Source organism: Ctenopharyngodon idella, chromosome 1, assembly GCF_019924925.1.
Source record: "Ctenopharyngodon idella isolate HZGC_01 chromosome 1, HZGC01, whole genome shotgun sequence".
In the NCBI taxonomy this organism is placed as follows: Eukaryota; Metazoa; Chordata; class Actinopteri; order Cypriniformes; family Xenocyprididae; genus Ctenopharyngodon; species Ctenopharyngodon idella.
Window position 1 is genome coordinate 25196621 of NC_067220.1, and position 24635 is coordinate 25221255.

Sequence of the window (24635 nt, forward strand, 5' to 3'; positions counted from 1 at the left end):
TTTTCTAACCAGCAAGCTCCAGTGGGCAAAAATAAAACTGTATTATGCAAACTAACTTGTATAAACAATGATTAAACACCATTTAGTAATTAAACAATTTGTTTATTTAGATTTCTGTTCTGTTGGAGGACATTTAGCTCAGTGACATTCACTTTGCTACAATGTAAAGTAGTGAGTGTACAGCTTGTATAACAGTGTAAATTTGCTGTCCCCTCAAAATAACTCGACACACAGCCATTAATGTCTAAGCCGCTGGCCACAAAAGTGAGTACACTCCTAAGTGAAAATGTCCAAATTGCGCCCAATTAGCCATTTTCTCTCCCCGGTGTCATGTGACTCGTTAGTGTTACAAGGTCTCAGGTGTGAATGGGGAGCAGGTTTGTTAAATTTGGTGTTATCGCTCTCACACTCTCATACTGGTCACTGGAAGTTCGACATGGCACCTCATGGCAAAGAACTCTCTGAGGATCTGAAAAAAAGAATTGTTGCTCTACATAAAGATGGCGTAGGCTATAAGAAGATTGCCAAGACCCTGAAGCTGAGCTGCAGCACAGTGGCCAAGACCATACAGCGTTTTAACAGGACAGGTTCCACTCAGAACAGGCCTCGCCATGGTCGACCAAAGAAGTTGAGTGCACATGCTCAGCGCCATATCCAGAGGTTGTTTTTGGGAAATAGACGTATGAGTGCTGCCAGCATTGCTGCAGAGGTTGAAGGGGTGGGGGGTCAGCCTGTCAGTGCTCAGACCATACGCCGCACACTGCATCAAATTGGTCTGCATGGCTGTCGTCCCAGAAGGAAGCCTCTTCTAAAGATGATGCACAAGAAAGCCCGCAAACAGTTTGTTGAAGACAAGCAGACTAAGGACATGGATTACTGGAACCATGTCTTGTGGTCTGATGAGACCAAGATAAACTTATTTGGTTCAGATGGTGTCATCCTCAAATGGAAGGTGGAGGAGTGCAAGGTCTCTAACAGCCACCAGCTCTGTGATGTCGTCATGGAGGAGTGGAAGAGGACTCCAGTGGCAACCTGTGAAGCTCTGGTGAACTCCATGCCCAAGAGGGTTAAGGCAGTGCTGGAAAATAATGGTGGCCACACAAAATATTGACACTTTGGGCCCAATTTGGACATTTTCACTTAGGGGTGTACTTACTTTTGTGGCCAGCGGTTTAGTTGAGTTATTTTGAGGGGACAGCAAATTTACACTGTTATACAAGCTGTACATTCACTACTTTACATTGTAGCAAAGTGTCATTTCTTCAGTGTTGTCACATGAAAAGGTATAATAAAATATGTGCAAAAATTGTGAGGGGTGTACTCACTTTTGTGAGATACTGTGTATATATATATATATATATATATATATATATATATATAAAAATCATATACAGTGCATGTCAGAGCACAAACCAAAGCCATGAAGTCCAAGGAATTGCCTGTAGACCTCTGAGACAGGATTGTATCGTGGCAGAGATCTGGGGTAGGGTACAGAAACATTTCTGCAGCACTGAAGGTCCCAATGAGCACAGTGGCCTCCATCATCCCTAAATGGAAGAAGTTTGGAACCACCAGGACTCTTCCTAGAGCGGGCCGCCTGGCCAAACTGAGCAATTAGGGGAGACGGGCCTTAGTCAGGGAGGTGACCAAGAACCCAATGGTCACTCTGACAGAGCTCCAGCATTTCTCTGTGAAGAGAGGAGAACCTTCCAGAAGAACAACTATCTCTGCAGCACTCCACCAATCAGGCCTGTATGGTAGAGTGGGAAGACAGAAGCCACTCCTCAGTAAAAGGCACATGACAGCCCGTCTGGAGTTTGCCAAAAGGCACCCGAAGGACTCTCAGACCATGAGAAACAAAATTCTCTGGTCTGATGAAACAAAGATTGAACTCTTTGGCCTGAATAGAAAGCGTCATGTCTGGAGGAAACCAGGCACCGTTCATTACCTGGAAAATACCATCCCTACAGTGAAGCATGGTGCTGGGAGCATCATGCTGTGGGGATGTTTTTCAGCGGCAGGAACTGGGAGACTAGTCAGGATTGAAGGAAAGATTAATGCATCAATGTAAAGAGACATCCTTGAAGAAAACCTTAAGCACACAGCCAAGATAACAAAGGAGTGGCCATGGAACAACACTGTGAATGTCCTTGAGTGGCCCGGCCAGAGCCCAGACTTGAACCCAATTGAACATCTCTGGAGAGATCTGAAAATGGCTGTGCACCAACGCTCCCACGATCCAACCTGATGGAGCTTGAGAGGTCCTGAAAAGAATGGGAGAAACTGCCCAAAAATAAGTGTGCCAAGCTTGTAGCATCATACTCAGAAAGACTTGAGGCTGTAATTGGTGCCAAAGGTGCTTCAACAAAGTATTGAGCAAAGGCTGTGAATACTTATGTACATGTGATTTTTTTCGTTTTTTATTTTTAATAAATTTGCAAAGATTTCAAACAAACTTCTTTCGCATCGTCATTATGGAGTATTGTTTGTAGAATTTTGAGAAAAATAATTAATTTAATCCATTTTGGAATAAGGCTGTAACATAAAATGTGGAAAAAGTGAAGCGCTTTTTCCGGATGCATTTTACAGTTTATGAAACCCCATTATAAGGAAATACAATTGTATTTGCACATTTGATTTATTATTTAAGAATTGGACTATCATTTTAATTTTTTTTAAGAAAAAAATATTTATACTATGTAAATTAAATATAAATGTGTAAAAGTATGAAGAACAAAAAAGTAAAAAAAAAAAAAAAAAGAAAGTTTATGTAAATGATGGAATATAAAGTGTTAACTGTCACCTCTCTATCTGTTTCTGGTGTTTTTCTTCTCTGGCCTGAGCCTTCATCTGCTGCACCTCAATGGTGTCAGGCTTCCTCCTCCTCATGTACAGCTCATGGTTGCCCATACACAGAGCCAGGATGCGCTTGTTGATTCGCAGTCGTGGTGCATAGAACACAAAGTCCTGATGTCACAATCGAAAAGATTCAGTCAACATATATTTGCTATATACACAACTCATATTATATATATAAATATAAATGTGTAAAAAAAAAAAAAAAAAAAATATATATATATATATATATATATATATATATATATATAGAAGAAATATTCCAAAAGCTCGGCCAGTTACTTTCATTTTCTCAGGGTTTCTACAGGTTTCATCAAATCTAATTTAATGCTTTTTAATGCCAATTTTTTAATTTTTAATATATATAGCGATAAATGTCGATAAATGACATAATACCGCAATTAGAATATTCATCATGTTATTGTTGCATTCGTATTCTGCCAAGAGTCAGCCCTTTACTTTTCTGCTGCTACCCTTTTTGCTCACATAATACATTTTAATACAGCCAATTGTTTCATCTATAGCCTATATTTTTCTGTTTTTGTTGTCAGACAATATGAAATGGTGACTGAAACGCGACCTATTAAGACTACATGCAGGCCTCGACATAGCCTTGTCATGTGCTTGTCCTTCGGACAAGTAAATCAGTCATTCACTTGTACGAGTAAAACAGTTGCTTGGTTTAAATATAAATTTATTCTGAAGCAATATCCTTTCAGAATATTGCAGCTTTGACATATTTAAATCTGCTGTATGGGGGGGGGGGGGGAATGATACTTTTAAAAATGAAACTAAACCACCAGTAGGTGGCGGCAAGTGACCGTCTTAATAAGTGAGTCATTGAGTCATTCGTTCAAACGATTCGTTACAATGGCTGATTCATTCAAGAATGAGGCAATTGTTTATGAATAGGTCATTGAATCTTTAAACCGATTCGTTCAAAACGCTGAATCATTCAGTAATGAAATCAGTGTCACGTTTTTAATCGTGATTGTATTTAGGAAAACAGCATTGGTCGTGTGATTTTGCTTAACTCTAAGTTATAAAAACTCCATTTTGAATCAGGCTCCTTGTCAAGCCGGGGAAGTCAAATTCTCTTTCACTTGCCCCTTGAAAAAATCCATTTAACTATGCGTGACTATTTGACAAGCGTTAATGTCGAGCCCTGACATGTTAAACCAGCGCTAAAATCCTGATTTATAATAGAGACGTTGTCTGACAAAATAAATCACCATACACATAATATAAAGACATTTAATGTGATTTTGGCTATATACACGTAAAATGATCACTCAAGTTAGACGCAATAGTATCTATTTTATTTGTTCTCTGACAGAGCGCACACTCGCACAGCCTCAACTGAATGTGCTGCTCCTCTCAGCCACTCACTGAATAGCAGACGCAGAGAGAGGTGCGCCTGCGGCAGGAAAGCAAGATCTCGCGCTTGTGAGGCAGTACCGGGGGTCTCGAAAGCTAGATCAGGTTAACAAGTCGCTGTATTCGTCACAATGCACTTTCTTGGGGAAAAAAAAAAAAGTCCCAAAAGGGGTCTGAAAAGTCGATAAGTTGGCAACACAGATACAGCCTTCCGTCTCCAGGCCCCAGGCCACCGCCAAAGCCACTGGAAGGCAAGCCTGCAACCTTTAGCCAAAAAAAGCGTAACGGCTAATGCTAACTGGCAGTATGCAGGGAGGAGTTTTGAACGGCCACACGATAGGCTGAGAGGGGTCGCACGTGATTAAGTTAGCCGCTACGCTTTCTCCAATGGTAAGACATACAGACCCTCTTATCTCCCTATAATAATAGACCCTTTTCACATGACGTCACACAGCTTCCGTTTGGACTCGAAGCAGTGCATCCTCACTTCCGTCAGCATAGTGGAACACTAGCGCCGCTCGAATGAAGTGCACCCAATAGTTGTACATATGCTACAAATGTGGTTAGAGGATGACTGCAGTCGCCTAATTTCATGTCAATTCAAGACGAGGTGTTTGGCAGATCTCAAACGAACTTACCGATCGGCGAGATTTGCTGCTTGAAGTCAGAGGAGGAGTTGAATACGGAGCACTGAAGCCGTACACTTTCTGCTGCCCGTAGTAACGTGCAAACTTTGCTGTCTTTACTGCAGATGAAGCTGTTTATATGTATTTGTCAGTATTTGTGAAATAAACGCACGTTTCCGACGTTTACGTGCAGAAAAAAAAAACTTTTCATTCAATGTTTAATGTACTACGTATTTCAGTGCCTGTATGTACAATGAAGATCAACATAAGCTTATTCTTTTTAAATATCAAAAAGTCTATTTTTTCAGTTTTATTTCGGTAAATATGACATACATAATGATAAAAATTGTGTTTAATATCATACTATTTCTACATGAAGACTGTCAATGTTGTAAAAACTAACTCCTGTACATGGTATTTTTATTAGTAAAAAAAACATAGTCATCATTCATCTCTTTATTGCAGAACAAGACTTTTTGTATACGACATATAAAAATATACAGAGGATTTACAACAGTACTCATTGTTATAGTAGCATTAAATGAATTAAATAAAATTATTTCTCCAGGGAATAACATTAAATTAACACATACTTCCGTTTTGTATTTTCAATATACTTTTTACAAATTATACAATCTTAATATATTGCACCAGTTCAGTTTAAACTGGTATGATGTAAAATGATCTAAAATCTTCCCACCATTAATTCTTCGGAGTATTATATGTGGATGTGCTTTCAGGTGTCCATTACTCATGAATAAATCTCACAAGAAACAATACCGTTATCATAGCCTACCAATTTTGAAAAATATACACTGATTTGGCAGTGAAATTCGCCAATTTTGGGTGCGTAAGATGTGAAGGATTCTATGGTCCCGTTAGTATTTTCACCCCATAATGGCGGCCGCGCTACCGGAGCGCCATCTAGTGGCTGTTACCCAAAAAGTATCAGTGTCGCCCCTTGGGTTCTAAACTCTTTGATCACACCAATGTACATATTTTGCGACAGCAAATCAAAGTTATTAATTATTAAGGCTATATTCAAAATAAACTGGTAGTATTATTTTTCTTAAAAACTATCTAAAAATGTAATGCCTGTAGGAATAAAATTTAATGCTTTTTAATGCCCCGCGGATACCCTGTTTTCTGTAGTGAACAATTGACTGGCGTTTGAGACTTCTTCACCCGCATAACTCTCACACAAAGTTTGCACATTGTTTGTGTGATATCCACTAGCTCGCCTTCATTGTTTAAAATGAAAATATTTTCAATATTGCAACGTGGCATTTTTCTTTATCACCAGTTGCTTGCAAAATGATGGACAATGATTCGCAAATCGTGCTCGTCATATCCTGTGATAATAAAATTAAGTAAATTAGTAAATAAATGAGTAAATAAACAAGTAAAATGCAAACTTAAACTTGCTTGCGTAAAATTCCTGCGAATAATTTGCAGATGCAGGTACAAAAAGACTTTTTTTTCTCTTGCCCCTCCTAACTCGAGAGTCATGTCGCCCATATATATATATATATATATATATATATATATATATATATACACACACACACACACAGTGCTGCTTGAAAGTTTGTGAACCCCTTGCAGAATCTGTGAAAATGTGAATAATTTTAACAAAATAAGAGGGATCATAACAATATGCATGTTATTTTTTATTTAGTACTGTCCTGAGTAATATACTTTACATAAAAAATCTTTACATCTGGTTCACAAGACAAAAAAAATAGCTGAATTTATAAAAATGACCCACTCAAAAGTTTGGGAACCCTTGATTCTTAATACTGTGTGTGGTTACCTGGATGATCTATGACTGTTTTTTGTTTTGTGATGGTTGTTCATGAGTCCCTTGTTTGTCCTGAGCAGTTAAACTGCCCAATATTCTTCAAAAAAATCCTCCAGGTCCCAAAAATTCTTCAGTTTTCCAGCATCTTTTGCGTACTTGAACCCTTTCTAGCAGTGACTGTATGACTTTGAGATCCATCTTTTCACACTGAGGACAATTGAGGGACTCAAACACAACTATTAAAAAAGGTTCAAACATTCACTGATGCTGCAGAAGGAAACACGATGCATTAAGAGCCGGGGGGTTGTGACGTCACAACGAAACATTAGCATATTGCCCGCCCACTTATGGCACACGCAGAAGCCAGGGAAAATTCATTTTTTCAACAATACTACAGCAGTACACGAACAAAATGATGAGTTTTGCCATTCATTTAATTCTACTCCACCTTAAAATAACATTAAAACTGAGCATGTATTTCGAGCAGGTAAAATGCCCTAAATATATGACATTCAGTCAAATTACCTCATCTTTTGCAGTCAAACTGGATTGCAAATGTAGCAAAATGCGCTACATTAGTGCTGTTCTTGACAATATACCTTTGTAAAAGTGGGGATTTAGCACTTACTAGCATGAAGAACAAATATAGACACAGACTGCATAGAGATTTAAGATTAAAACTCTCTTCGATACAAAAACATACCCTTCTGTGAGTTATTGTTTTTAATGTTGATCATATTATACCAGCAAGAAAGCAATGTTTCCCAAATATCCACACAATTTCATACAACAGTTCAACAAACAAAAGGGTAATATTAAGTGAAGTACATTTTAAACAGTATTGTCAGTATTTTTGCTCTATTTTGCAATGAAAGCCACAGCAGAACTGCAGCACACAAGCTGTGTTTCGTGAACAAATCTGTGGCTTTGAACGAATCGTCAATGATTTAATAACCCATTCATAAATACAGCCGCTTGCTTTGATACTAAATGAATGAATGACTCGATGATTCACTCAAAAAAACAGTGACTTACCGCCACCTACTGCCAGTTTTAATGTAATATTTAAAAGTATCACTTTGTTTTTATCATGATTGTATTTATTGATTTTTTTTATTTTTTTTATTTAAAGCATTATTTATTTTATAAAGGTATTTATAAAGGTAAAAAAAAAAAATGCACTGGAAAAATCGATTTAAGAGAGCAAATATTGTCCCTTAATGGAAAATGTGTAACTGCAGTCTAAGTGGAAAAGAGAGGGTACGCAGAAGGATGTTAAATCCCTCAAGGGGTACGACACTCTAAAAAGTTTGACAACCACTGAAAAAGGATATGCAGAATTGTACAAGTGCTACTGCTAAGAGTGTGATGTCAATACAGCCTGTTACCTTGATTCAAATTTTTCATAAGCTTAAATGAATTAGACAAAATAGTCATTTTTCTCTTTAGACCAAAGACTACATATAAAATAATGTTGGTAACTGTAGTTTGACTAAAAGTAATGACTTAAACTTGACAAAAATGCAATGACTTTTCGTCGACTAAAACTAGACTAAAATATGAAGGACATTTTCAGAGCATTTTCGTCTGAAGATAAAGACTAAGCCTAAATCAAAAATGGCTGCCAAAATTAACACTGCTAGCCACCAGGGTGGTTCCTGAGAACTAAATGTTCCACTAGGGCCATTTTTTGACATTGTGATACATTGTGATGGTGACATTGTGATGGTGCTGAGAAAGCCAGAGCCCGAGCACATAGAGCTCCCATTCTCCGTCTTCATTAGTTTACAATCTGTTTAACAGTCCTGTCTAATACGTTATTAGATAGAACTGTTATACAAAGTAAACAGCATATGAAAGTATTAGCATTTGCCATGTTGTTGATGCCTAATGTCGCTAGCTGAGCAAAAATACATAATCATGTGTTGCTTGGTCCCCTCAAAGTCCCCCTTTTTAAAAATGCATGCGTTTGGCCAATCAGCGTACACGTATGTCACTGGTAGTTCCTATTGTGCTGGGTTAGACCCTACTCTGAGGTAGGAGCTAATTTAGTTCCCCCAAAAGGCGTTCCTAGAACTAAAACCGTTCCCAGTTCCTGCAGTGCGAACAAGCCAAAATGTGGATACTTCCGCCATTAGTTCTAGGAACTACGAAAGGGTTCCTCCAGTGCGGAAGCCCCAATTGTGATTGTCCCACTCAGGTACTGAGGGATGGTGGTTCTCAGGAGGCTGAATCACTCCACTGTTGCCACTGTGCTGTTCATTATGGTAAGTGGGGAGAGTGCTGAATGCTGATGACTGGTGTCGTCTGCAAACTTCAGAAGCTTGAAGTCTTTTGAGAGAGGTGTTTTGCAGTGCAGTTATTTGTGTATAGGGAGAAGAGCAGTGCAACCCTGAGGAGCACCAGTGCTGAAAGTAATAATCCAGATAGTCCTGTATGTGAGTTTCCCCAGTTTAACTGGCTGCCGCCTATCTGTCAGAAAGCTGGTGATCCATTGACAGATTGGGGTGGGCATGGAGAGCTGGGTCAGTTTGGAAGATAGAAGATCTGAACTGAAGTCCATCTCCTGTGGAGATATTGCAGGATATAATGCAGTCGTCCCATGTTGACTGCATCATCCATAGACCTGTTTGGTCTACAGGCAAACTGAAAGGGATCCAGCAGGGGTCCAGTGATGTCCTTCAGGTGGGCCAACACCAGTCTTTCAACGAATTTATGACCACAAATTTGAGAGCGGCAGGTCTGTAGTCATTAAGTACAGTGATTTTTTTTTAATTTTTTTTTTTTTTTTTAGGGGGAATCAGAATCGTAGGGAAGTGTTTGAAACAGCAGGGAACTTCACACTACTCCAGTGATCTGTTCAAGATCCATGTGAAAATAGGGGCCAGTTAGTCAGTGCAGACTTTTAAACAGGCAGGTGAAACACCATCTGGGCCTGAAGCTTTCCTAGTCTTCTGTTTTTTGAAGACCCGGCACACGTCCTCCACACAGACCATAAACACAGGTTGAATAGCAGAAGGGGGTTGCAGGTGGTGTTGGTGTATGTGTGAAGTGCAGATCAGAGTGGGTGTGGGGTGTGAGGCTGGGTTTTTCAAACCTGCAGTAAAACACATTCAGGTCCTCAGCCAGTACTTGATGTTACGCAGACACGTCCAGATGCCGGATCGTGCTGTCTGTATTCTGGCAGTTCACGGGAGAGATTTGCTTTGTTAAAATCTCCAAGAATGATTATCAAAGAATCTGGGTATCATTGCTCTATTTCAGTTATATTATCAGCCAGCTGTTGCAGCGTTGCGCTCACAAAGGAAAAGTCCCGCGGCAAGCAGAAAGGTTTACAGTTTATGAGAAGCGCCTTTGAATCTTCTTCAGCATTGTTACTTTGAAAACCAACTTTTATGTAAAAACAAAATCCACCGCCTTTAAATTTCACCATTAACTCTGCAATGCGATCCGCTCTGAACAGCTGGAAGCATAACAGATGTAGCGCGTTGTCCGGAATAGCTTCAACTCAGCCAGGTTTGTCCTTTTGTTAGGAAGGGATCAGAGATTCGCTAGATCAGGGGTGTCCAAAGTCCGGCCCATAGCTTGTCTATTAGTATATTTCTGTACATGTGGCCCGCCAAGCAAAATTTACAAATCATGCAGTTTCACAGTGTCAACACAAGATGACAACACTAGATTTAGATATGCCAGGTGTTGCTGTAATCCGGAAGTGAAACAAAATTTGTTAACTGACAAGTGCTGCCATTTCTGTTGCTTATGAGAAACATTCAACGTGTGGAACGAAACAGAGCTAATTGTGGAGTCATTTGAACCGTGCCAGACAAGAACCATTTATTAGCTCTGCCCAAAAGACAGCCCAGCACTGTCAAATGCGTTTACCTAATGACCGCTGTCCATCACGAGACCACTAAACAGCACAGTGAGATCCACTGTGAAGTGTTTAAATTTTGGCGCAGAGGTCTCTGATACAAACCACAAAAGTCTTGGTTTTTTAAACTAGTATAAAGCTAGATGAAACCAGTGTTGACATTCTCAATGACTCGGACACAAAAAACAGGAGAAACATTGTGCGACAACAATCCAGTTAGAATACTTTTCAATCTACAAATCCATTTACCATTGATTTACTGTAGTAACTGTAAACATGGTATTGTGGCAGAAATGTGGGATATTCATATCAAATTTTATTATATTATTAATATAGACATGTATTAAATATTAAAGGAGTAATGAAATATAGGGCAAATTACAAAAAACAATGGTTAATTTTACAGTAGAGTTCTAAATCATTAAGAATATTTAAATTTGATCCTTTAGAAATGAGGTTGATAGAAATGAGGTTGTTTTACTGTTACTGTTTCTTACTACCACTGTCAACTCAAGCTACTGTCAAATGTGCACTTCCAAGATAATATATATATATATATATATATATATATATATATACACACACACACACACACACACACAATGGGTACGGAAAGTATTCAGACCCCCTTAAATTTTTCACTCTTTATTATATTGCAGCCATTTGCTAAAATCATTTAAGTTCATTTTTTTTTCCTCATTAATGTACACACAGCACCCCATATTGACAGAAAAACACAGAATTGTTGACATTTTTGCAGATTTATTAAAAAAGAAAAACTGAAATATCACATGGTCCTAAGTATTCAGACCCTTTGCTCAGTATTTAGTAGAAGCACCCTTTTGATCTAATACAGCCATGAGTCTTTTTGGGAAAGATGCAACAAGTTTTTCACACCTGGATTTGGGGATCCTCTGCCATTCCTCCTTGCAGATCCTCTCCAGTTCTGTCAAGCTGGATGGTAAACGTTGGTGGACAGCCATTTTTAGGTCTCTCCAGAGATCCTCAATTGGGTTTAAGAGTTGTTGTGTAGCCACTCCTTCGTTATTTTAGCTGTGTGCTTAGGGTCATTGTCTTGTTGGAAGGTAAACCTTCGGCCCAGTCTGAGGTCCTGAGCACTCTGGAGAAGGTTTTCGTCCAGGATATCCCTGTACTTGGCCGCATTCATCTTTCCCTCGATTGCAACCAGTTGTCCTGTCCCTGCAGCTGAAAAACACCCCCACAGCATGATGCTGCCACCACCATGCTGCACTGTTGGGACTGTATTGGACAGGTGATGAGCAGTGCCTGGTTTTCTCCACACATACCGCTTAGAATTAAGGCCAAAAAGTTCTATCTTGGTCTCATCAGACTAGAGAATCTTATTTCTCACCATCTTGGAGTCCTTCAGGTGTTTTTTAGCAAACTCCATGCGGGCTTTCATGTGTCTTGCACTGAGGAGAGGCTTCCGTTGGGCCACTCTGCCATAAAGCCCCGACTGGTGGAGGGCTGCAGTGATGGTTGACTTTCTACAACTTTCTCCCATCTCCCTACTGCAACTCTGGAGCTCAGCCACAGTGATCTTGGGTTCTTCTTTACCTCTCTCACCAAGGCTCTTCTCCCCTGATAGCTCAGTTTGGCCGGACGGCCAGCTCTAGGAAGGGTTCTGGTCCTCCCAAACGTCTTCCATTTAAGGATTATGGAGGCCACTGTGCTCTTAGGAACCTTAAGTGCAGCAGAAATTTTTTGTAACCTTGGCCAGATCTGTGCCTTGCCACAATTCTGTCTCTGAGCTCTTCAGGCAGTTCCTTTGACCTCATGATTCTCATTTGCTCTGACATGCACTGTGAGCTGTAAGGTCTTATATAGACAGGTGTGTGGCTTTCCTAATCAAGTCCGATCAGTATAATCAAACACAGCTGGACTCAAATGAAGGTGTAGAACCATCTCAAGGATGATCAGAAGAAATGGACAGCCCCTGAGTTAAATATATGAGTGTCACAGCAAAGGGTCTGAATACTTAGGACCATGTGATATTTCAGTTTTTCTTTTTTAATAAATCCGCAAAAATGTCAACAATTCTGTGTTTTTCTGTCAATATAGGGTGCTGTGTGTACATTAATGAGGAAAAAAATGAACTTAAATGATTTTAGCAAATGGCTGCAATATAACAAAGAGTGAAAAATTTAAGGGGGTCTGAATACTTTCCATACCCACTGTATATGTATGTATGTATATATATATATATATATATATATATATATATATATATATATATATATATATATATATATATATATACACACACACACACATACATACACACACATAAAAAAATGGTAATAAAATATGACAAGATCTCAGAGTTAAACTGTGTCAGAAAAAAATGAATCTTAATTATGTCAGATAACACTTAAGCAAAACATGGTCAGGTCAAAGTGTCTGAATAATTTTTGTCCCAAATCTTTATAAATTTTACTGGTAGTCCACTGTATGAAGAATTTTTGGGTATAATATATCACAGTTTACTTTATTTTGCTATCCTCACCATAAATTAACTATATGTCCTGCACCCACTAGTAAAAAAGTGTAAAAAATTATATTTAGTGTCTGAATAATTTTTGGTTTGACTGGAGAGGTATCCGGCCCCCAGGTGTGTCCACAACATCAATTTTCAAGACTTCATTTTACATTTGTATCTCAAGTAAATGTATCTTGATTTAAAGATATTTAGATATTTGTATTTGAAAACAGGACTAAATACTAAGGACAGTACAGTAGATATAGAAATGAAACAAGGCCGTGTCTGGCGCGCTGTGTGTATTAGTGACTGGCCGATTCCGGCTTGACTGCGGCAGCATCGGCAAGGTAATGGCTGCCACATCTGGCACGATTGATCTGAGTGCGGCAGATGGAAGTGGGCTAATAGGTAAGTCTCTGGCAGGAGAGAATCTAACCAGAACTGGCCCAAGTGTATTTTGCTATCTGGGTATTGTTATAGATTTTCTGTTGTAGCGCCCCTAATATGTGCAATTTTGAGACAACCTGACGTATCCTCAGAATGTCCTGTAGTCTATGTATTTCAAGGTTTTTTTTTTTTTTTTTTTAAATTCAGAAAAAAGAAGAAAAAGAAGAAAATCAGTACAAACACAATAGGGTTGTGGGTTGGACCCCTAATAACAAGAACATCTTAATAAGGTGCTAGAACTTTGTGTTTGGACCCCTAAAAAGTGAGCATCTCCAGTATTTTCACAAGAGAACAGCAGCAAAATACTGTGCATTTAAAGTATATGCATACATGACTTGGACATTCCAATATTCCAATAGTATTATCATAATATTCCAGTAGCTGTGAAGCATATAAACATCTTTTTTTGCAATTCAGCCTGAATATAGACCTTATCACAAAATGATGTGCATGTAAATGTGGTCCAAATTTTGTATAACTGCTGTAGTATAAAAACGGAGAGAATAATCCTGAAAATACTTACTGGTGCTTTTTTATCAATGGGCTTGATGACAAACTTCTTATCGTTGAAAGAAATGTTTCGAATCTCACTCCATGGGAAACCAATCTTTGGTGTAAGCCTTAAAGAATAACAAGAGAGGGATGAACAAGCTTGAAAATGTATACATTTACTCAACAATATGCAAAGAAATCATGTTAAAATCAGCCAGCAGAAGAAAATAGTTCGGGTGGGCGATATGACCAAAATCTTATTTCACGAATTGAGAATTTTTATTTCACGATAACGATATACGTATATCACAATGCAGTTATTTTTATTATTTTATTTTTGTTAATAAAAATAAAAACAAAAGGTAACACTTTAGTTTAGGGTCCAATTCTCACTATGAAATAGTTGCTTATTAGCATGCATATTATTAGGATATTGGCTGTCTATTAGTACTATTTTTTATTAATGCATCCCTTACATCCCTACATCTCTTAATCCTCCCTGAATACATAAACTTAACAACTACCTTACTAACTACTAATAAGCAGTAATTAGTAGTTTATTGAGGCAAAGTCGTAGTTAATAGTTAGGTAATAGTGAGAATTTGACCCTAAACTAAAGCGTGACCAAACAACGAAGCAAATTACAAACAATAGGACAAATTCAATATAACAAAAATAATAAATATTAAACTAATTAAGTTTTTTTCAGGTACTTAATGTCAATTTGAATTTATTTAACTACATGTTAAATTAATTAAAGTGCAATTTTTTAACATGTAGTTAGAAATAGAACAGAAACAGAACTATCAAATGTAAAAATAATTCACTGTATGAATTAAATATACATTTATTCTTATTAAAGCAACAAAAGATATTCAGTCAAGAGCAGTAAAATATTTTCTCTTTTGTTTAATTAGACAGACAGGTCAAATCAGATTTTTTAGGCTGCTGTCACGTTAAGAGCAAATGCATGGATCCATCATGCTGATACCTAGCTTACACCCAACTGTTTACTTTCACTTGAGGTATAACCGACTGTGTTTACATGTTTACATGTAAGACTTGGGTCTTACAGCAATTGAAGAGCTAGACTTATTGTGGCTTGGCAAAGAAACTTCAGAATATGTAAAATGTTTCAGTTTGTGGTCCAGCTTAGTGGTGAGACTTCTTACACAGGACTACTTACTGCTCTTAAGGTTTACTATTTATTGCATTTATACTGCCACATTTTATCTTTTCGTAGTTTCTAACTTTTTTTTTTTTTTTCACACATTAATTCTAAAACTTTGAAAATAAAGCTACACAACTATGCTCCAAACGGTTAAGGAAAGACAACCATTTGAGTTCAAGCATGTCATTTTCCTGTTTGGGGCTCAAAACGGGGTGCGCTTCAAGAGTAACCAAAGAAGGGTTCAGAACTTTCCAGACGCCTATATCTAAGATAACTTCTTTAAATAGTTTAAATAGTTTGTTATAGATGACATCTTCACAGATGTTCACAGATATCCAGTCTTTATTTAAATGGAGTTTGGCTTGTTGCTAAATTGTGTTCACACATATGGAAACACACAACATTGTTTTGAAACTCCAATGTCTACGGTAACATCCTAAACCAGCGAGCCATGCATCTCTCACCCTTTACCAACAAATGATCTATAAAAAAACTAGACAGATCACTAGAGATCAGCTTTCTGCAGAAAAAGCAGCAAACTACAATACCTTTGTTGTACAGCCTACCAAAGCTAATGAAAAGTTTAGAATAATAATATATTTGAAGTTGTACCAGCCAAAGTGCATTTTCAGTGCTGTTTGCGAGTGTCATGACAGCAATCAACGGCAAACCACTTATGTTTATGGTAACCTAGAGCTCCTGCACTCAGATTCAAGCAGCTGTTTGTGGTAATTGCGATTTTTAGAATGGCAGGAGAAAAAAAAAAAAAAAAAAAAAAAAAAAGCGACTGGACAAACATACTTTTATTGAAACATTTCAAAACAATTTATCAGGTACTTTTGCCGCAGAGACCTTTTTATGTCCTATAATAGATTAAAGCATTCCTTGGGGCAATAAAGCTGTATTAGAGTTGAATAAGTTACATAAAATTAATTAATTGTGATTGTAATGGTTTTGTTTATGTAGTATGGTTTTGTATTTGTGAATGAACTTACTGTAACACAGGCAAATTTCAGACTTTGTCTGACAATAAAGTTATATTACCATCATCATCATCATCATAAATGTGTTGTATTTATTTCCATATGATAATCCGTGCAGCTTTCAGTGGACGGGACTGTTTTAAGTTATTAATAAAGTAACATGCATGAATGAGTAATTAAAGAGCAGGATGTGCTTGATATTTAAAATAAATATTAAAAGTGCAATAAGCCGCAAAAGAGAACTGAATCTGATACTGACAGGATGCTTTCTGAGCTCCGAGCAGAACACAGGAAAGTATAGTAGCCTTTGTCTTCACCTATATGGTCAAATATTTTATAAAGTAGTAGGCTATATATAAATGTGACATAACTTGATTGGATAGTGCCAAATTGCAGAGCTCAAACTATTTTTATCCATTAAAAAAAAAAAAAAAAAAAAGAAAAAAAAAGAATGACAAAAGTATTTCAAACTTATTTTTATCCATTAAAAAAAAAAAAAAAAAAACTTTGCTGTTAATATATCACAAATGTTAAAAAGAGGTGCTCTACCAACAGAAGAGGAGGTGCAAACAAAACATTAAAATGCATATGAACTGAACAAAGGTGCAACAGTCACTCTTACAGCGCTCTAACTTTATTAATTAAAAAACATGACGTTTCGGCTGTCCAAGGCCTTCATCAGATAACAAGAGTAACAATCTCACACATGCTGTGTTCGAAATCGCCCCCTATACCCTCATTCACTATTCCCTACATTAGTCCGCTAATATAGTCCACTTGAAGGAGCGAATGAAACGAGTGAGTGAATTCGGACACTGAGTGCTCCGGAAGGGCTGCCGATTTCGCATAGTTTGTGCTTGCTGTTTAATAATCATTTAAAATGTAACAAACTGGCAGCTCCAGTAGTAATGAATATTTATGTTAAACCCTGCCATGAAAACTAGCATGTACAAACCTTAATTAAACGATTTAATGATCAATTAAAAAGGAAATTATACCTGTATGATATTATACTGGACCAGCGCGGTTTGGAAAATGAATGGATGATTGATTCAGCTGCGGGTGCCATCGCCTGGCGAGACGCGGGAATTCATTCAGCACGCGACTCTCACAGTGCATTATGGGTATTCTCTAGCTGTTGAGTGTGTATCGGTTGTACACTCGTTATTGCAATGCATTGTGGGATTGAATGAGTGCACTCAATATCGTCCACTATGGTTTCGGACACCACTACAAATGGCTGTCCCCTCAAATAGTGCCCTATTTAAGGGTATAGGGGGCGATTTCGGACACAGCCACAGCTTTGTGCACTCTGATAATCAACAACAGGTGTGCAGTTCCACTAATTGTAATGATTGAGGGGTAGTTTCCTAATAAGATTAGGGGAGAAAGAGGAAAGGTAGAAGTTCAATGAATCAAACTTTAAAGAAAACATCAAAGCTCAATGAATCAAGCTTTAAATCAGTTTTCAGATCAAGAAAAGTATATCACAAAATTAATCTTTGCTAACTGTCTCTACACTCCCTTTCAATTTCTTACCCTTCTTCATTCTTAAGTTTAATGTTTACTGTGCATTTAGGCAATGCATAAGGTTCTTTGGGCTATCTATAAGGAATCTTCAGAAAGGCACTCTCCGCTCTGGAGGAAATATTACCATTCTGCTCCCGTTAAATGCTCTGCTCTGTGTTAAGCCCAAAGTATACTTTGGTCATCCGCATTTTGCGACAGTCTGTACACTACCCGTGTGATGTAATTTTCATTATTAGGAAGGTCCATGCATGTCAGCATACACGTCTGCATGCAGCGCAATTTTTGTGTCCGCGTGGACTGTGCACTTACATCAGTGCATGCGCAAGGTTAATGGCGAGACAGACGAGTCCACTAGGTGGTAATATTGCACAGTTGTGATGTACTGTGCAGTAGTCGAAGAGGAGTCCAGAAAAAGCAATACAACACAGTAAACACAGCAGCATATTCTTCTCCATCTTTGTTTTGGCTCTTGTTCTAAACTTTGTATGCAATGGCAGATCAGCTTTTCTTCTTCTATCCTTCTGAGCTAATGTCCTGTAAATTTGTGTTAATTTTGTCAGCTATTCTTTTATTTAGTAATAATAATAATTTTTATAGCACCTTACCAAAGCCCAAGGTTGCTTTACAAAGTTTCGTTAGAAAAATACAGACATCCATAGTACAATAAACAGACCAAGAGCTGAAGAGTAATATACAGAGGTCACTTTATAAAGTTAGATTAGAGGAATACAGACAAAAAAACAAACATCCATAACAGACCAAGAGCTGAAGAGTAATATTGAGAGAAAGGAAAAAAAAGTTTTGTTTTTTTTTGTTTGTTTTTTTGTTGAAAGAAACAAAGAAGGGAGGATGCTTGACAGATGTCTTGATGAAGAGCATTCCACAACCTGGGAGACACAACACTAAAAGACCTGGCACCCATAGTGATCAAACTACATTTAGGAGACACTAACAATTCCGCACTAGTCTTAGTCTGGTGTGAAATGTATTTTTTTAGTTAGCATCATATTTAGGCAACCTTGTCCTGTTTTTGTTTAGCCAAGTTTTAGTCAACAATGTCTGGCCAGTTTATTCTAGTTTTAGTCAATGAAAACATTTTCATCATGCTGCATAATAGTTAAATTGACAATCATGATCATTTTTCCCAAAATTATAATTGTAGCAATTGTTGTCATTTGAGAAAATGTATTTTTACTCTTCATTAAAATGATTGCACTATCACCTATAAGCACAAATCAAGAGAATGTCAACACATACACATTTATTTTACCTCTAGTTTCCTAATTTATTTTATCAATTAATTTATAAAATGTATATCATATAAATTATCATATAAGTATTTATCTTATGAATTAACACGCTCTACATTATGAAAACTAGTAAAAAATAAATAAATAAATACACTTCTTTCAAAAATTTAAACAGTGAAATTCCTTAATAGTAATTACAAATGACATAAATGTTTTTTTATCAAAACAGCAAAAAAAAAAAAAAAAAAAAAAAAAACTTTGTATTGTCACATTTATTCAGACACCTCAATTACAAACAATATAGTCTAGACCAGTGTTTCCCAACCTGGGGGTCGTGACCCCCACTAGGGGTCGCTAAAGATTTACAAGGGGTCGCCACTGTAGTTTAAGGGTTAGTGAGGAAACAGTTATCAGTTTGACAATAAAGCACGATGCAATTTCCGACGGTTAGCATTACAGTTTAATAATTTAATCATCATTAAAACCGTATCTGATTGCCAGGATTTGGAAAAACTCTGCGAAAAAATGGCGAAAGAAGTGAGAGGTTTTACAACAGAGTTCTGAGGGAAATTATATGAATAAAAGTATGAATGAATTCTATGAATGTATCTCTGAAAGGAACTGATTGCCTTTAGAAAAGTTTTGATGGCATTTTCTTTTCATCGTCCCTCTGTGTAAGGCGTAGTGTTTATAAGCGCAGCTCTGTTTTGTTTATGGGGTTACTGGGGAAACAGCTCTATTTCTGCTGTTACAAAAGCACCACCTACTGACAGAGAATAGATTTACATTTTCATTTAGTCTGTCTGTGGTTTTTGTTTGTGAAACTCAGACCACATTTTTATGCACTGTTGTAAATTTAGAAGTTAAGTAAAGTTAATGGAAAATAAGCTAATGTGCATTCTAAAACAATTCTCATTCTAATTCAGATAATAAAGGTATCTAGAATTATTAATTGAGGTGATTAAATAATAATTTTGAGTCATTTTTTCATTAAGGATTTTGAATGTTAAAATAGGGGTCTCCTGGAAAAAAAGGTTGGGAACCACTGGTCTAAATCCACATTTTTGATTCATTACAGTTCATCACTAAGCAGATTTAGTCACAATGGCTTATGAAATAACAGACAGATCATCTGCTCTTTCGCAGTGTGGAGAGAGTGTGTGTGCATGGTTGCCACACTGTAAAAAAAAAAAAAAAAATCCTAATTTTATGGAAAATATTTTTTTTACAGTATTTTTCTGTAATTTTAAATTGTTTAAAACTATGTAAAATTACAAACAATATCTGTAAATTAACAACTTTATTATTTTAAGGATTATATCAATGACAAATTACAGTAATTCTCATTTTTTATACAGGAAAATTACTGTATTTATAAAATATTTTTTCGGTTTTCTTAAATTGTATACAAATTCATGTAAAATTACAAACGATATCTGTAAATTAACAACTTGACTATTATTTTAAGTGTTATATCATTAATGACAAATTACAGTAATTCTCATGTTTTTATACAGGAAAATTACTGTATTTATAAAATATTTTTTCAGTTTTCTTAAATTGTATACAAATTCATGTACAATTACATAAATAATAATAATCTGTAATTAAACATGTAGCTCATTATATTAAAGGGTGATATCCATACTAACAATTTAACATTCTTCTTTGTAATTTTAAAGTAAATCTTATTGGTTTTATATTTAGCTGTATTTTTAAAATCTGTAATTCTGGATACAAAGCAAACTATGTATAGCAAACTAAAGTGTAGTAAACTAAACTTTTTAAAGTTTACAAAGCTGCTGTGTTCTCCAGGTTTAAATTTTCAGGCCTTTGCCCACACACCAGTTGATCCAAATTGTGAATAGAGATGAGGAAAGCGTGCATATTCTTTACAAGCTCAAACTCCCCAAAACCACCCATCAACTTTCACAAACATACTCATGGAATACAGCATTTTAAAGAATTGGTTATATGTTATCTGATCAGAATATGCATTTGTTATTTGGAGTGTGTGAGAGAAACCCTATACTGAGACATTTGAAACTAGAAAAAGCAGAACATGGAGACAATGGTCTGAAAGTACTGGAATGCATCCCAGCATGCAATGTGTGGAAAATACACATTCAATGGAAAATTTATAATCCTCAATTTGTCAGATGTGCATGTCTGTATTATGGAAACACCTTGCTGTGAGGTGACAGTATTAACCACTGACTCGTCATGCTGCTGCAAACACTACAGTGTTGAAATGAATGACAAAACGTTTATAATTGAAGTTCTCAATTATTGTTGAATTAGTTAGACAGCATTTCAACATTTTCAGTTTATATGGTCCCATACCAAAAATACCACAGTGGAATAACCCTAGACCAACAGGTTGTGTAGCACTGTGCAATGTAAAGGGGCAAATACAGAAAATGTCACAGTTGTGCACAGCTGCATTTAGGCATAAGAGTGGTTCTAAAGCAGGGATTGTTAAAATGCCAGCCCTCGCACCCAGGCTCACTGCCATCCATTGGCATCAGGAAAACAGTGAACAGTGGGCTACATGCATGTAAACGAGTGAATACAGGAGAATTATGGCCAAGTCATTTCAAAGTGCCACACTTCCTGCTGCCAACAGGTGGCGCTTTGACCATAACTGAATATTGCCATGTAGATGTCTTCAGGCCAGGACTATTATCAAACGTGAAGTCTGGAGCAGATCGGACATTACGTGGCATATTGAAATGTGTTTCTGGGAGTAAATTAAAGTGCAAAGCATACCATTTCCTGTTGCCAGTAGGTGGCGCTATGACTAACTGAATATTGGCATATAGATGTCTTTAGGCCAGGACTCTTATCGCTCATGTGAAGTTTGGGGCAGATTGGACATTGTATGCCTGAGTTACAACAGCTTCCTCTTTCATGGCGAAGCATTAGACTTTGTCAGGCCACCACGAACAAGCCCTTCAACGAAAACTCAAGATTTTTGCAATTTCACATGGCTAAAGCCTTAAGATTAGACTGACGATATATGATGTGGTTCTGTTTGAATCTCTATGAGGACTTAATCACAGTGTAAAACATGTCATTTCCTGTTACCCACAGGTGGCGCTACGACTGTAACTGAATATTGGCATGTAGATGTCTTCAGGCCAGGACTCTAATAAAACGTGTGAAGTTTGGGGGTGATCCAACATTGTATGGGGGAGATCCAACATTGTATCCAACATTTCATGGCGAAACATCGAAATTTGTCAGGCCGCCACGAACACGCCCTTCAGCGAAAACTCTAGATCTTCGCAATTTAATGTGACAAAGGCCTTTAGATTAGGCTGACCAAATATGATGTTGATCTGATTAAAGCTGTAGGAGGAGTTCGTTAAAGTACAACGTCTGGAAATGGCAAAAACTGCACACATTTTGCAAAGAAAATTCAAAATATCTGACTTCCTGTTGGTTTTCAGATTTCGCTCCAAGAGACTTTTTTTTTGTAGGTATTATGTTGTTAGATGCGTGTACCAAATTCCATACCTGTAAGTGAAACAGTGTCAGGGGCACTTTGTTGAAATTTTGTAGGTGGTGCTATCGAGTCATTTTGCCACACCTAATTCTGAAACCCATATCAGACGTAAACTTTCACCACTTCTGACACATCTGAAAAGTTTAATGAGTTTTTGAGCATGTTTAGGTCCTCAAAAATGTGATTCCCCTTTCATGGCGAAACATCAGACTTTGTCAGTCGCCACGAACACACCCTTCAACAAAAACTCAAGATCTTCGCAATTTAACGTCTCAAAGGCCTTTAGAGTCGACTGACCAAATATGATGTTGATCTGATTAAAGCTCTAGGAGGAGTTTGTTAAAGTACAACAAAAACTGCCACAATTTTGCAGAGAAAATTCAAAATATCTCACTTCCTGTTGGGTTTTCAGATTTTGCACCCATGGGCTTTTTTGTAGGTACTGGGCTGTTACATCTGTCTACCGAATTTCATACCTGTACGTGAAACATAGCATGAAGGGCGCTTAATTTAAATTTTGTAGGTGGCGCTATTGAGCCATTTTGCCACACCTAATTCTGAAACCCATATCAGATGTCAATTTTCACCACTTCTGACGCATGTGCAAAGTTTCATGAGTTTGAGCACGTTTAGGCCCTCAAAAATGTGATTCATTTTGGAGAAGAAGAATAATTGGCTGAGCAATTACAATAGGGTCCTCACACCATTGGTGCTCAGGCCCTAATTGATCAAGAATTAAAAAAACAAAAACAAAAAAACATTCAACTATATTCAACTGAATCAGCAAACTCTTGGATGACTTCTTTGATAATTTAGATATCCCTTCTATTAATTAAAGAGAAGTTATTAGAGGAAACTATTACTCTGGAAGAGGTTAGGATTGCAATACAGAGTTTACAATCCTCAAAGGCACCTGGTCCAGATGGGTATACACCAGAATTTTACAAAATGTTCCTTGCTGACATCGCTGACATCGATGTTTTTAATGAATCATTAGAGAGGGGTCTTCTTCCAAAAGAAAAGGACCCCCTTAATCCAGCATCATATAGGCCAGTGAGTCAACTAAATGTTGACAACAAAATATTAGCTAAAATAATGGCCATTAGGTTAGAAAATATACTCCCAACAATAATTCATGAAGATCAGAAAGGTTTCATCAAAAATAGACAAATGGCTCACAACATTCGCAGATTATTTGGTATAATACACTCTTCTCACTCAAGATCTTATTCGGAAATCCTTATTTCATTGGATGCTGAAAACGCCTTTGACAGGGTCGAGTGGGATTATCTCTTCTCGGCCCTGTCAAGGTTTCGTTTTGGGTCTGCATTTATTTTGTGGATAAGGCTCCTTTATGCATCCCCAATGTCATCAGTACAGACAAATAAGTTAAGGTCTGATTACTTTATGTTAGCACGTTCTACTTGACAAGGCTGCCCATTATCTCTGATGCTTTTGGCGTTAGCAAATGAACCTCTGGCAATCTCTTTACAAAACTTAACTGTCTACAGTGGGGTCCATCGAGGGGTGGGGAATCATAAAGTATCATTATATGTAGATGATTTATTATGATACATTTCCAATCCATCTAAATCTATTCCTGCAATAATTTCCACTTTAAAGAAATTTGGACAAATTTCAGGGTATAAACTTAATATGGGGAAAAATTACCATTTCCAATTAACAACTTAGCTGATCAACAACCTTTTAAAACAGTGCCCTTTAAAATTTTAACCCAGTTTAAATAATTAGGAATCAGTGTAACTAAGATATTTGTAGATCTATCTAAAGAGAATTTTTCAAAATTACTTGATCAAAAAAACGCAGGATCTACAGAGGTGGTATCATATATCTCATTAGCATATATGATATCTTATTAATATAATAAAAATGAACATTCTTCCAAAAATTTTATTTTTATTACAGTGTACCAATATATTTTAAGAAGAGTTTTTTTTTTTTTTTTTTTCTCCCCATAGTCATGATAAAATTATTTCAGAATTTATTTGGGATAGAAAGATACCTAGAATAAGGAAAGCATTTTTACAGAGACCCAAATCAAATGATGGGACTTCCAAACTTTCAGATTTATTACTGGGCGAGTAATATAAGAATGATGGCCTACTGGTTACAAAAACAACCCCAATTATAGGTAAGCATAGAAAGTGCATGCTGTTATCTTTCCTCACTTTCTGCTCTACTGTTTTCACCTTTACTATACAC

General features: G+C 37.0%; 1 protein-coding gene across 5 annotated transcripts in view; it reads right to left on the reverse strand.

Moving 5' to 3' along the window:
• The window catches only part of LOC127514079 (radixin), a 310901-nt gene that overhangs the window by 90059 nt on the left and 196207 nt on the right, over positions 1-24635 (reverse strand). For all 5 annotated transcript variants that reach the window (XM_051896477.1, XM_051896486.1, XM_051896467.1 and 2 more), the window contains 2 exons: positions 14002-14098; positions 2804-2967 (listed from right to left, as the gene is read on the reverse strand). In XM_051896477.1, the coding sequence (XP_051752437.1) occupies positions 2804-2967; positions 14002-14098 (261 nt within the window). The remainder of the gene's footprint in view (positions 1-2803; positions 2968-14001; positions 14099-24635) is intronic.